Source organism: Pteropus vampyrus, unplaced genomic scaffold (genome assembly GCF_000151845.1).
Source record: "Pteropus vampyrus isolate Shadow unplaced genomic scaffold, Pvam_2.0 Scaffold251, whole genome shotgun sequence".
In the NCBI taxonomy this organism is placed as follows: Eukaryota; Metazoa; Chordata; class Mammalia; order Chiroptera; family Pteropodidae; genus Pteropus; species Pteropus vampyrus.
In genome coordinates, this window is record NW_011889032.1 from 1,455,290 (window position 1) to 1,469,629 (window position 14,340).

Below are 14,340 nucleotides of genomic sequence, written 5' to 3' on the forward strand. Positions count from 1 at the left end.
GAACCGCAGTAAGGTAGAATATTTACAAATAATTCGAGTCGTTAAATTAAAAAGGTTCTCCCTGCCGGTAAAAAAGACACCAAAGTCAAGAGCACGGGAAGCCTTATCCTGAGAAAGGGCGAGTAGGCACGTCAGACACCACCTCCCCGATAGGAGTCTCTATCCTAAAAGACCCCTACGCTATATTCTTGAGCCAAACCTTCAACTTAGGTGTACTGATATTTTACTTTGGGAGCACAGCCATGCTTTCTGTCAGCTCCGGGATGATTTTATTATTTGAAATAGGCAGGACTTTTAGGTGTGTTTGTAAAATCAAGCCAAATCCACAACATATGAGAGAAATACCACTGAGGAGGCAGCAGATGGCGCCACTACCCAGGGATAGGAAGTACAGCAGCCCCGGGGACAGTCCGGGAGAAGACACTGCAGTGCCTCTGGGAGACAGGAGGGGGTGCCCACCCACCGGGGAGATCCCGGGTCCCTGTAAAAGCTGGGGAATTGGAGGCTCAGAGAAAAGACAGCCGCCCAGGGTCCCACAGCCAGCTAGGGTGAAGCTGGGCTTAAGACCTGCCTGCCTCCTGAATCCGGCTACACTTGATAACTTTCAGGCTTCTGTCACAGTCATAATAGTTCCCCCTGGCCAGAATGACATCTCAGGGTCCTAGAAGCCATTAACAGTGGTGATATTAAATGCAGACATAGCTTATAAAGCAATAATACGCATATTCCAATGTTTATCAACATACACAGATATGTTGAAAAAAAGTCTAGAAAGACAAAAAATAAAAAAATTATTAGTGAAGGTTTATCTGTGTTGAGATTACAATTGATTTTCATTCTTTCAAATTTTTTTATTGTGGTAAAATACACATAAAATTTACCATGAGTGACACACAATGTTGTGCAACCATCACCACTACGTGGTTCTAGAACATCTTCCTCACCCCAAAAGGAAACCTGATACCTGTTAAGCGGTCACTTCCCAATCCACACCTCCCCCACCCCGCTCCACAACCACTAATCTGCTGTTTCTGCAGATTTGCCTATTCTGGATATTTCATATATCATTTTTAAAATTTTGTTTGTACTTCCTAAATTTCCTTTTTATAAGATGAATTGTTTACTCTTGTAATTATAAAACAAATTCTAGTAATATAGAAATCAGGAGGCCGGTGGACCACACTGACCCTGCCCAGATGCCTGGCTCTGCGGCCAGGAGCCCCGCATTCCCCACCTACCTCTCCCCACTCTGGCGCTGGTCCGTCCACGTCCCATACTGGCTGTCGGCTTCCTGCACAAGGGTGTCGGTGTCCTTGGCCTCGGGGGGCCGCCTGGAGAAACACTGTTTCAGCTGGTCCTACAAGGACAAGCCAGATAAGAGGTTACTATCAGGGAAAAATGCTCAGAACCTGGTTCCAGGTGATATAGATCATAACACAACACCCCCAGCTTCCTACTGCTCTCAGAGTGGGTCCAAGTGTCTTGGATGGGCATGAACGTGACCAGCCATCTGAGTCTGTCTAAGACAGCACAGGATGCAGGACTGTCAGCGCCAAAGTCAGGATGAAGAGGCCGCCCTCTCCAGCACACAGGGCCCTGCAGGGCGCCCCCTGACCCTCCTCAGTGCCCTGCTCTGCCTCGCCCTGCAGCCAGGCCGAACTCCCCCCTCCCCCTCCGGCCCCAACCCTGACACACACACCTTCAATGCTCCCAGGACTTTCTGGTCTGGCTGGGGCACGCCCCCATGTGCACCCCACCCCAAGGTCCCACTGCTGCCATGCTTCCCCCATCAGCATCATCCAGCACAGCATCTGCGGAGCACTGAACTTGTGCCAGCGCCCACCACACTGTTTACATGTCACCTCGCTGAAATGCAGTCCCCCAGCAATCCTTTGAGGTGGAATTTGTTATACTCCCCATTTTACAGATGAGAACACTGAGACTCAAAGAGGTAAAGTGACATGTCCCAAATCAAATAGCCAGTAAGTAGTGAAGTGGAACTCAAACCCAGGCAGGGGGCTTGGATCCCAAGCCTTAACGAGTAAACCCTGTGCTCCATGCGGCCTGGACCCCTTAGTTCTGTCGCTCCCTGCTCAGTTAGCGGTCTCTGCCGTTGGCCTGGGCGAGGAACCAGGTTCTGACAGAATTGGCCACAGGGAGAGCCCAGTGCCTGGCTGACAGTGGGGAGCCCATGGGTCTCCACTAAATGAACGAACTGCAGCTTCTCAACTTGTTCACCTGGGAGAAGACGAAGCACTCAAGTGAAACCAAACTCCAACCCCTTGGGCGGCCACTGGCACAGTAACAATTCAAATGGCCTTGGCTTCTGAGCTTTGAAGGATGTTCCCAGACACCATCTTCTGCTAACTTGGGGCCAGTGCATGAGGGGTATGAAAGGAGATGGAGGCAAGTGGCTGAGAGCAACCTTGCTCTCTATTCCAGAAACACCAACAGGGAGTATCTCCCTCCTTCTGCTCCATTTGTGGTCAGGAGGCACATTCTGCTGGAATGGCTTCAGGGTGTCCATCCCCTGCTCAGAAATCTCCCAAGGCTCTGACAGGCCTCCTTCTAAAATCCATCACTCCTCACTGAGTCCTAAATTTCCTATCCAGTCTCATCTCCCAGCCCTGCACCAAACAAGGCCTCCATCCCACTCTCCCTGACCTACCCACCGTATCCCACCCAAACCTCACACATTCTGAGCCCCTGGCATTGCTCATGCTGTTCCCTCGTCCCATCCATCCTTCCCGCCCAAAGCCATTACAACCCATAACCATCTCTCTCCCTCCTGAACTCTTTCTGTCTACTCTGGACTCATTTTTGTACTGGGAAAAGTTTGATATGTAAGTTACTTGCTCAACGAATATTTACTGAGCACCTACTATGTGCCAGGCACTGGGGAACTGAGGTGGGGTCACAACACAGACATAGTCTCCGAGATTCTGTAACCCAGCTGATGCATCCGTCAAGGTCAAGATGCTCCACTATCTTTGTTCTCCACATGGCGCCTGCCTGGCACCCAATAGGCGCTTAGTGGAGGTGGGCTGACCGTCCGTCAGGAGTTTGCATTCTTTCCAGGCATGGGGAGCACGCCTCTCCACGGTTTCTGTGAAACCATCCTTAGCAGAGCAAACATACTTGGTCCAGCAAGAATGAGCAAGTGTGTGGGGCAAAGCTTTGTTGTGTGACCCCAGGGCCCTCACTTCTCTCTCTGGGGCACAGAGAAGTTATAAGGATTCGGTGAGGAAATGGTGGTCACCCTAAGGGCATGGATGTTAATGAGAGAACCTGCCTGACAGCTCCTAGCACAGAGCCTTGCCCGATAAATGCCCACATCCTTCCCACTCTCTTTCTGTCACTTTTTGGGGAGACTAATTAATGTACCCGTGATGTTCGAGGGGATGCTGTGGACGAGGTGTATGCAAGGACAGGAATTCAGAATAAATGCCTCAGTCACGTCTGGCAAACGGCCACACTCACAGACTCTAATGACAGCCGTTGTCCGAACGACCCTAATTTTACTGCCTGTAGAAACCTTTTCTTTGTTCTAGTAACCAAAATAATACAAGATCATTGTAAAACACTGAGAAACTATAAAAAAACACAAGAATAACATTTTAAAATAACCCGTCACCCAGTGACAATATTCAAGCATAGTCCTGCCCAGAATTTTCTCTGGGTCAGTTGATCTAGAACATCGCTTTTAATGGCTGAAGACTATTCCAGCCCCAGCCAGCTCCAGGGTCTCCCTGCCTTCCTCAACTCTGGCCCCGTTCCAAATATTTTCTTCCCGTTACACTTTCCAAAACCGAAATCTGAGCCTGCAGGGTGCCTCAGGCTAAAGCTCCAAAGACCTTAGGGGTAGCTTGTGGGACCCTCGTTATCCCCTCCCCCACCCATCCCTAGGCCCTCCCACCCCCTGCTCCAGGCTTTCTTTCCCTCTCATTCCTCACCCCACTCTCCCTTACCTCCAGACCTGCTGAGCGGCCCCACCCCCGGCTGTGGTTCAGATTTCAACTTGAATGGATTTTTTTTTTTAACTTTTTATAAGTTTATTTGGACTAAAACTTATTTTAATTTTAGTTGCAGGGAAGCAAGATCTCAAATGCTCCTCAACTTTGATGGTTCTTCCTCTAAGGAGCCTTCCCTGAACTCTCTCCCACCCAAGGCTGGCTCAGGACACCGCCCCCACCCCACCAGCACCCCAACTGTCCCCTAGGCCTTAAGTCTCTATATCTGTGCTGTCCAATATGGCAGCCACGAGCCACACATGGCTATTTAAATATAATTCAAATTAATTAAAACTCAAAAACACTAAGAATTCAGTTCCTCAGTGGCACCAGCTACATTTCAAGGGTTCCACAGCCACATGTGGTTACCATGATGAACAGCACAGACACAGAACATTTCCATAGTTGCATAAAGTTCTAGTGGACAGCTCTGCTGTAGAACTCTCCACAACATAACAATTATAATTGCCCTGTTTCTTTTTCAGTATCCCCTTTTTCTGGAACCATGATGCCTGCATTTGAACCCAGGCTCCATCACATAGTAGCATGTGACCCTGGGTAAGTTACTTAACTTCTCTGTGCCTCATTGTCCAGAGAAAGCAGATATTAAATACTAGGTTGAATGCCATCTCAGTCACTACTCTTTCCCACAGACTCCCAAATTTGGAGTAATTCAGGGATTAGGATTATCGAAGAGAATTCGTTTTATAAATGAGGCTTAAGAAAGCAAGCAGTTTATCAGCACTTTCTCCAGTTAGTATTCTGGTAACCTTGTGTGGACTGCAAATTATTCATGTCTCATCACTCTAGCAGATCCTGGCAGCACTTCAAGTTAGCAAGGCTTGAGGTTGGCTCCCAGGGCTATGAAGCCTCGAGATCATCCATGAAAAAGGGTGGGGGGTGGGGGGCAAAACTATAAACAACCTAAAAGTCAGAATTTTTATTAGCCTTAAGGCAGGATGTTTTTCCGATTCAATTCTGCCTTACGGGCTGCTATAAAAACCCTCACTGTCTGCAGGCAAGTAGATATCTACAAGGTAGTCTGAAAACACAAGCTAAAGAGCTGTTGTGGGAAAGCACATGTCCAAATTAGTCCCCCGTTGGCGTCATGCACTGGCCTTTTTTGACATGCAACTCTGATGGATAGCAACCATCCCCAATACACAGTTCATCTGTCACTTGTTCAAAGAGGATCATCCAATCTTATCATTTAGATCTACAAGGACCCTGGAGTCCTTCCTTTGCAGATGAGAAAGTGAAGTCCAGAGACAGGAATTGCTTCACGGCTCTTAGTTCTCACAGTGAGTGATAGGTAGTGCTGGGGAGACTGGGACCCAGGTTTCTGGGCTCTTGTCCCAGCACTGCTTCCTGCCTCCCAGCATCCACCTGCCCCCACCTTTCTCAGGAAGCTTCAAGAGGCTCTGATGAGGAAATGCACATTAAAATGCTCTAAAAAGCCTCAAGAACTTGGCAAGCTTAAAAACCACTTGCTCGGACTAGCTCATCAAGCCCCAAGCTACTGGTGGGGGAAAACTTTGGGTCCTTATAGGCAAACATGACTGCCTCGGCTCGGGACCTGTGATGGACAGCCCTGTAATACCCAGATTGGGAGACCAGCATAACAGACGCCTTTAAGGGCTGTGTTTCAACAAGTCGTAACATATCCCGAAATTTAAAACGTGCAACTCCTCAACTCAGCAATTTTAGTTCCAGAAACTTATCTCAAGAAAATCATTAGCCACACTTGCCAAGATCTACGAATATGGACGCTCCCTGCAGGATTAATTATCATTACAAAATACTGGAAATGACCTAACTGTCCAGTAAGGTGGGAACTGGTGAGATACGGTATAGTCTATCCACACAATGGAATAAACACAGCCCGGGTAAATGATGATCGGAAAGAACACTTACTGTCACAGAAAGATGTCTGCCTTGTACTAGCAAACGTTAGAAACAAAAATGGTTACAAAATAGTATGTGTGCTGAGATGTCAATTTTGTAAACACAAACATATCAATGTGAGTATAAGCAAACAAAAACCTCTGGAAGGTTCCACGGCAAACTGTTACCAGCACACTGTCTGTGCTAAGATAACAGGCTGTCTTTTGATTATTAATGATGATTTTATTTACTATCCACTCTTGTAACTTTGTATCTCAATATAATCAGATGATAAAATTAAACAAAATTAATTGAATCATACCTCTGATTATTTACATCGTGAATTAAGAACAAATCAGAAGGGGGTTCTTTATTGGCTAATCTATATCAGAGTCCAGGAAACATTTTCTGTAAAGGGTCAGAGAGTAAATATTTTGGGCTTTGTGGGCAATACGGTCTCTGTCCAACTACTCCACCCTGCCACTGTTACCAGGAAAGCAGCACAAATGATATGTGAGTGGACGTGGCTGTGTTCCAATAAAACTTTATTTATAAACAGGTGGCTCGCTGGATTTGGCCAACAGGCAGTCTGCTGACCCCTGATGTATATAGCCTTTAGACTGTTGGCTGTTTCATCCACTGCTGCACCCCAGCACTTAAAACAATGCTGGCCTATTGTAGTTGAATAAATATTTGTTGGAAGAATATGTTTCTGGAAATAACTTTTTTTGCAATGAGTAGGTGAGAACCTAACCAGACAAGAAAATGTAGCTAGCGAGGGGGTAGGGAAAATATTACGCCTGCATATGTTTCGGGGTGTTTGACACATCCACCTAAGAACGAACCCTGAGTCAGGGCAGTGTTTGGTGGCCCACAGCTGACAGAGCAATTCCTAGCAATTCAAGACCTGAGTCCCAGCCCCCTTCTGCAACTCTATACCCCCAGCTGCGCAGGGAGCTCTATGGTCACCGTGCCCAGGCTGGCGCAGGTGACATTTGCTTCGTTTCAGTGCCCCAGAGGGCCTGCTGCACTTTCCTGCCCTGTATCCAGGTCAGACCCGCACAACAACTGAGCGATATCAGTAGCAATGATATCGAAGACCGACACTGATGATGTGCCAGCCACTCTGCCTTTTAGCGTTCCCAATGATTCTGTGCAGCAGAAACCATCGCAGACCCGACTTACAGGGGAGGAGACTGAGGCCCTGAGACATGCCAAGGTCACAGTTAGTAATGGAACTGGGGTTTGAGTCTGATTTCGCCTGTTGTCCAGGTCTGAGCTCCCCAAAGCCACTGCATTCTTCTGGCTCTGGCTTGACACCAGAGAGCTTTGTCGTATCCTCAGTGACCATTTCACAGATGGCAAAACCAAGGGCCAGAGAGAGGGAGGGATGCCCAGTCAGGCCTAGAATTCAGGTGTCCGGCCGCCCTGGCCTGTGCCTGGTCACCAGTGCATCCCTGGGCGCATCCCTTGGTGGGGTCTCAGGCCCGGGGAGGGGAGACGGGGAGGGGAGGCAGGCTAAGGATGGGCTGAGTGCTCCAGCTTGTCTCACATCCACCCTGCACCCCACCACCCGGCCTCTAATATGAAAAGCACTATGTGTCCTGTCATTGCCTACAGGGCTCTGTGGTCCAGCCCCCAGTCTCCTCATCATCGCATCTCATCTGTTCGCTCTGCCTAGGATGCCCCCTCCACCTGGCTCAGTGTTGCATCCTTTAGAGCCCACAGCGAGCGTCACCCTCTGCTACGAGTCCAGGTCGGAGTCCTTTCCCTCAGAGCCCCGACCTCAGGTGGTGGTTCTAAATCATACGTATGATTCATTGGGTGCCTGTTCCTCCTAGTATAAATCATCTCCAAAAGCGGAGAGCTGCATTCTACCATCACTGGATTCTCGGTGCTTCATTACAGTACCTGACACTTAGTAAGCGCACAGTAAATAAGGAAGGGAGGAGAGAGGGAGAAAGGGAATGAAGGAGAGGAGAGGAGAGGAGACAGGAGGGGAGGGGAGGGGAGGCAGTCAGGCCAATGGGATATGAACATGGACAGGGAATGGGGCTGGGCAGAGAGCCCTCAGAACTGTCTCTCAAAGCTTCTAGCAAAAACTCACATAGTATCCCTTGCCTGTGGACTTGGGTCACAGCTAGTAGGGGTCAGAGCAGTTGACGGGCTTCTGGGCAGCCCTCGATGCCAGCTCAGGCTATAATGCAAGCTAGGCTTAGTCCCTGCCATAGCCCAGTGGTGGAGGTGGGGGGTACTTCCTAGGGAAAGTTGGTAGGACACCAGTCACTGGCCTCTCTCAAAGGGATCTAAGAACAACAGGGCAGGTATGGCCAGGTGTGGGCAGGTATGGCCAGGTTTGGCTGGAGGTGGCTGTGTGTGGTGGCTTAGATGGGGTATAGCTCAGGGTCTAGGCTGGTCATCTGGCTAGAGTAGTCATCCACAGGCTCAGGAAGATGGGGCAGGAAGGTCTCGAGGTCATCTTGAGGTTGGTGGCAAGCTTGGGTAGAGGAGGGAGGGTAGAGAGGCCAAAGGAGAGGCAGAGAGATAGATAGGCAAATGGAAGCAGAGTGAAGAAGCAAGAACAAAGACACAGCAATTCAAAAACCAAGAGAACATGACCTTTAGTGAGAAACACAGAAACAGGCACAGAGAGAGAGAGAGATGCACGGGTGAGCGTGATGGAGAGGTGGAGCAGGATGTGTGCCCGGGCCTCCGAATGAGGGTGCTGTGGCTCTGCCCGCAGGAACACGCCTGTTCCTGGGCTCCATCCCTGACCCACAGCTCTACCTTTTGCTAACTGTGACTGGACCTCACTAAACATTGATATGTTCCTATTGGTAAAACAGGGGTGAGGAGGATGTGTGGGGAGGTGGGAGGATTCTGTGAAATGTCTGTGAGAGCTGCATATGCCCAGTATGTGGTAAGTGCCCAATGGATGCCAGGTGACCTGATGATGATGATGATGATGATGATGATGATGATGATGATGACGACGACGATGGGATGTCTACTGCTGAGCTCTCAAAACACATCATTTTAACAAACACTCTGACAATGTGCTAACAGGCCCAAATGAGACCTCAAAGTCACGCTATTCAGCTGAGAACAAAAAGGCTACCTAACCAGATCTGCAAGTATCTCCCTCAACCAGGACATTAGTTAGCGGCTCCCCTCCAAAGGGTGCCTAGGGGAAGGTCATGTCACAAAATGAATTGGACCCCAGCTCTGCCTGGCAGACCAGTCTCCCTCCAGGTCCGAGACCTTCTGACGGCTCTGGCAGAGACATGCTGTCTCTGTGGGACAAATGCGTCAACCAAGTGACAGGGACACACGTTTGCAGCTGGTCCTCAGGAGTCGTGTTTGGTTTCGGCTGGGAGTGTCCGACAAGTGGGAGTGTCCGAAAAGGCTCTGGAGAAAGGGTTTGCTTGCTCTCTCAAAGGCCTCAGAGGCTATAAATGGAAATGACAGCTGGGTTGGGGGCCCAGGCTCCCATCAGCCTCAGAGGCAGGGTCCCCTGGAATCCAGAAGCCCAGAGGACACTCTGGGGCCTGTCCTCTGGATGTCAGAGGTGAGTGAGGAGGCCATAAGAATAGTAATAACCATGAACACTTACGGAGCACCGACTGTGTACATGGCACCATGTCAAATTCCTTATGTGGACCATCTAGTTTCATTTCCACAGTAGATACTATTAATACCCCCTTTTCATAGATGAGGGAGGTGAGGTTCTGAGAAATTAAAGAGCAACAATAACAACAGACTTATGTGGCACTTACTGTGTGCCAAGTTGCCACACTTAGTCCTCCCAACGACACTAAGTAGCACCTATTACCCTCATTTTCTAGATGAGAAGACTAAGGCACAGAGAGGTGAACAGACTTGCAAAGGGAGTGAAAGAGGCTGATTCAAACCCCGGAAGTTGGGCTCCGAGTCTGTGGACTGTCACCCACCCGTTCCCACTCTGACAACTCCTGTTAGCAGTTTCATCTAAGAAATGCCCCTCTGAGAGACTTCTTGGTACAGTCTGTCAGCCACTGGGCAATGCTGGCACCAGGTCTGCTTGGGAGGTGTCTTTAAAACACAGCTCAGGCATCAACTCCTCCAGGAAGGCTCCCCTGATTGCCTCCAGCCACAGCTGGGTTAGGTCTCTCTTTGGGACCGCATAGACCCTGTGCTCAGCCCGTCATAGAATGTATTGTGCTTGGCTGGGCTTACTGCTTGTCTGACTGTCTCCTCCAAACTGTGAGCTCTCTGGGTGCAGACACTGGGGTCTGTTCACCCTCAAACCCCAAGGCCAAGAGAGAGCCACCGTGGAAAGGAAGCAACTAATAATGGATGGATAGATGAATGAATGAGTGAATGAATGAATGAACAAACCATAAATGATCCCCCTCTCTAATGTCTGTGAATTATATTACTATTTACTCAAACTCTCTTGATCTATCACAGGACCATCTGTTTAGCTACATGCCCTTAAAATTTAATTTTTGTTATTGTTAAAACAAACCCTTTTTCTAAAACACCACTTCAGCATGCTGACAATAAAAGTGGACTGGCTACTGTGATTATTTTTTTAAGGTACGAAATAGGAGAAATTGATCCAGGAAAGGAGGACAATCCCCAAAATAATCAGGAATCTTCATACGCAGAGAGGGGAGGGGCATAGAACATTCTAGAAGTACTGAGATATTCTTTCATGGAAACAGACAAATTTGATTTCCCTTTTAAGTCTAAAGTCCTATTACTAAAAGGTCTACAGTTCTAAGGTTAAGATGAGCCAAAGGAAAAGAGAATTCGGAGTTTTAAAAAAATATATTTAACCTAAATTATAGAACAACCATAGAATGGAATACTATTTGACTGTTAAAAAGAACTGTTAAAGGGGATGAGGCAGATGTGTATGTACTGATGTGGAATGGCCTCCAAGATACACTGTTAAGTGAATAAGCAAGGCAAGAAACAACAGGTGGCTTGTGTTGAGGCAACAACATATACACAAATATTTGAAAATGCACAGACTATCAGAGAAGGACACAGGAAAACTGTGACAACACTTGTCTCTGGGAGGGGAACTGAGTGGCTGGGGGGAAGGGGAGGGAGGCAGACATATTTTTTATTCTACCTCTTTTTGTATTTTGTAACATTTGCGGTTAGTAATTTTTTAAAAAATGTTTAAAACGTACAATTCTATATTAATATATAATCCTTGTATGTTTCCCAGAGTCTCCTCCTCATGGAATCACTCCCACCCAGCCTGACTTGGCTTCTCTTGCAGCGATTCTTAAAACAGTCTAAGCCAAATTTGGCTTCTTTTTTTGAAACACCACACGTCAAAACGTCTCATGTTTATTTCAGGCAAGGGCTCGACTTGTCAGGAGACAGAATTGCAGCCTTGACACATAAGTGTGAAGCTGGGTGTGTCTTTTCCACTGCCTTAGGACCCCAAATCCTCCACTATCTCCCCCTGGCAGGACACAGCCACCACCTCCACTGTGATCTGTGGCGGCAAGCACATTCCAGTGTCACAACATTGCTCCATCACCCTCGCTTCTGGTAATTCATCCAGCAGATATACATACACAAACACAGATGCATAATACAAATACACATGCATGTAAATATATACACAAATTACATATGCACACAAAACACAAACACATGCACATACAAATAAACACACGTTAATATATACACAAAATATGCAAACAAATACATATACACACAAAATGCTTACACACAATACAAATATACACAAATACCTTTACACAAAAAATACATATACAAACACACATATACAAATATATACACACAAATATATATATAAAACACAGAATACACATAAATGCAAATACCCAAAACACATACAAACAATACACACAAATATATACACATACACATATATACAAATATCTATAAACAAAAAACATATACACACATACATCACAAATACATACATATATATAAAACACATACACATAAATGCAAATAGACAAAACACATACACACAGTACACACATACATATATACACAAACACACACAAATACTCATACACACAAAACACATTCAGATGATACACAAAAAGCACATATAGCTACACACACACACACAAAACATGCACACACAAACTCACACACCCGATGATGTTCACACAGCACTGTTTCTGGCAACAGCAAACCCACTCCTTGCCTTTCCAAAGGGCGCCTGATGTGTAAACCCTCGTTTATGCCTGCAAAGGACTATGGCGCTGCCATTGAGAACGATGAAGGAGAATTTTAAGTGCTGATGTGGAAAGATGTCAAAGCCATTACAGATAAGTTCACAAAAAGTAAAGGGCGGAAAACTGCTTTAAACTACCCCCTTGGTCATACTGGGCCCGCTGATTAACAGAGAGCCAATCCCAGGTGCCCAGGGCACTTCTGGGCCTAAGATGGGGAGGGGCGGGTGACAAAGGGCTTCGTGGAGGGCATGTGACTCGGCCTAGGCTTTGAAAAGTGGATCAGATTGGGACAGGTCGGGGAGAATGGAGAAGGCAATACAGGTGAGGGGACAGCCTGGGAAAAGGTGAGGCGGGGGCAAGTGAAGAGCTACCTTTATTGAGACTGCTATGTTGTGGGCTGGACAGCCCCTGTCCCATCGCCCTGTGGAGCAGCCCTACAGGGGCGCAGAGAGGAATGCTCAGAGCACCAAGCGTGAATGGGACACCTCTTCCTTTGGAGTGGGGGCCCAACGAGGGTAGAGGCTGAGCCTGGAAGCTCACTAGCCTCAAGGGGCACGGTGGCTACCTCGTTGAGGAGGAGAAAAACCAGTCGGGCTGACATTCCATCACCTGGGACAGAGCCAAGGGCTCCGTTTCCTTCTGGTGCCCAGCCCAGCCTGTGGCTTTGTTCAAAGATCCTGCCCAGGGAGCCGCCTGTTCTAACTCACAGCCCAGCCCTCGGTAAGCTAGAGGCCCTGGAAAACGCCCACGTGGATGGTATCTTTTTGGCCAACTCTTTACAGCGCCCAGATCGGGGCAGAACTGCCTCCTGCAGTGTCCCCGCCTGCTCACCATGTGGCTCAGTGGGTCACAAGTTGGTGAGAGCACTCTTGAAGCCTCAGTTGTGGGCTCCAGGACACAGGGGCCAGGCCCGAGTACAACTCGAAGCTAGCTTATCAGCTGGCTGTAATGACCTGTGCACGGGCAGAGCCCAGAGATCTGTTCAGGCAGACACCACACCTTGGTCAAGCCCACAAACAAAACAATGGACCCATTTGGAAAAGCTGAGGCCCATGCAGGTTTTCGGGCAGGCTAGAGAAGCCTTGGGCATCCTTGGGGCCAGAAACTCACTCGGTAAGACTTGGAAGTCAGACTCAGAGATTGTGAAAGACTCTCAAGGGCCACTGAAATGTGCAGCAGGGTGTCCAGCTGCCGAGGGACCCTTTTCTAATGTGGGGGCAACATCTAGGTGGTGGGGCTTAAGGCACTGGGGACTCGAGGCACCTGGCACTCATTCTGGTTCATCTTGGGTGAGTGCAGGCACGGCCAAGTACCTAGAGATGCAAAAGTCCTCCTACCAATCTGTAAAGTGGGTTCAAGTGTCGCAGTACCACCAGCTCCAGTCCCAAACCCAGGAGCCAAGGTGCATTTCAAATTTGAAACTTTTCAGATTTTAGAAAGGCAACAGGGGGGCATATGCATATTGGGAGATGTCCCCAAGGGGTCCGGAGCAGGGTTTCCCAATCTTGGAACGATGGCGGGTGGTGGGCGCTGTCCTGTGCACTGTAAGATGCTTAGCAGCTTTCATGGTCTGTACCTACCAATGCCAGTAGCAATACTCTTCCCACAGTGGTGACAACCAAAATGTCTCTAGACATTGCCAATTGTCCCATGACGGACAAAGTCACCCTCTGGTTGAGAACTACTGGTCTAGGTCATGCATTCTCCACAAGAGTGTTTTTTTCCCCAGGGGGTTGAAATTTGTTTTTTTGGGGAGGGAGTGAAAAAATATCTTATTTTTTAATGTATAAAGCACAGAAATGCATACAGTGCACATACAGATACACAATATAGCCATGATATTAAAAGTTCATGGAAAGGCACTTAAGAAAAAAATGTTTAAGAAGGCATTTAGGAAATAATAATGAAAGAAAAAAACCCGAAAAGTGAAAACACACTGATGTAGGGCAACATCCCATAGGCAAATTTGTTAATATTTCTGCAGCAACATGTATGAATAGTCACACAATTTGGGATAAATAAACACTATTAATAACTTCACATCAGCACATTGGTACAGTGCAGCTTTTGGTTCTGGCTTCATGGATTTCAGAATGGTGGATAATGGGCTACAAACCTGGTGTTCAATGTTATACAGAAGGAAACGGAGAGTCAGAAGAATGATACAACTTGCCTATGTGTGTGTGCACATGGGTGTGCATGTGCACGTGTGTGTGTGTGTGTGTGTG

At 47.7% G+C, this 14,340-nt stretch overlaps 1 protein-coding gene across 1 annotated transcript in view; it reads right to left on the minus strand.

Moving 5' to 3' along the window:
• Nucleotides 1–14,340, minus strand: part of KIAA1671 (KIAA1671 ortholog) — a 132,521-nt gene that overhangs the window by 14,154 nt on the left and 104,027 nt on the right. The window contains exon 5 of the mRNA XM_011374656.2: nt 1,239–1,357. Within this exon, the coding sequence (XP_011372958.1) occupies nt 1,239–1,357 (119 nt within the window). The remainder of the gene's footprint in view (nt 1–1,238; nt 1,358–14,340) is intronic.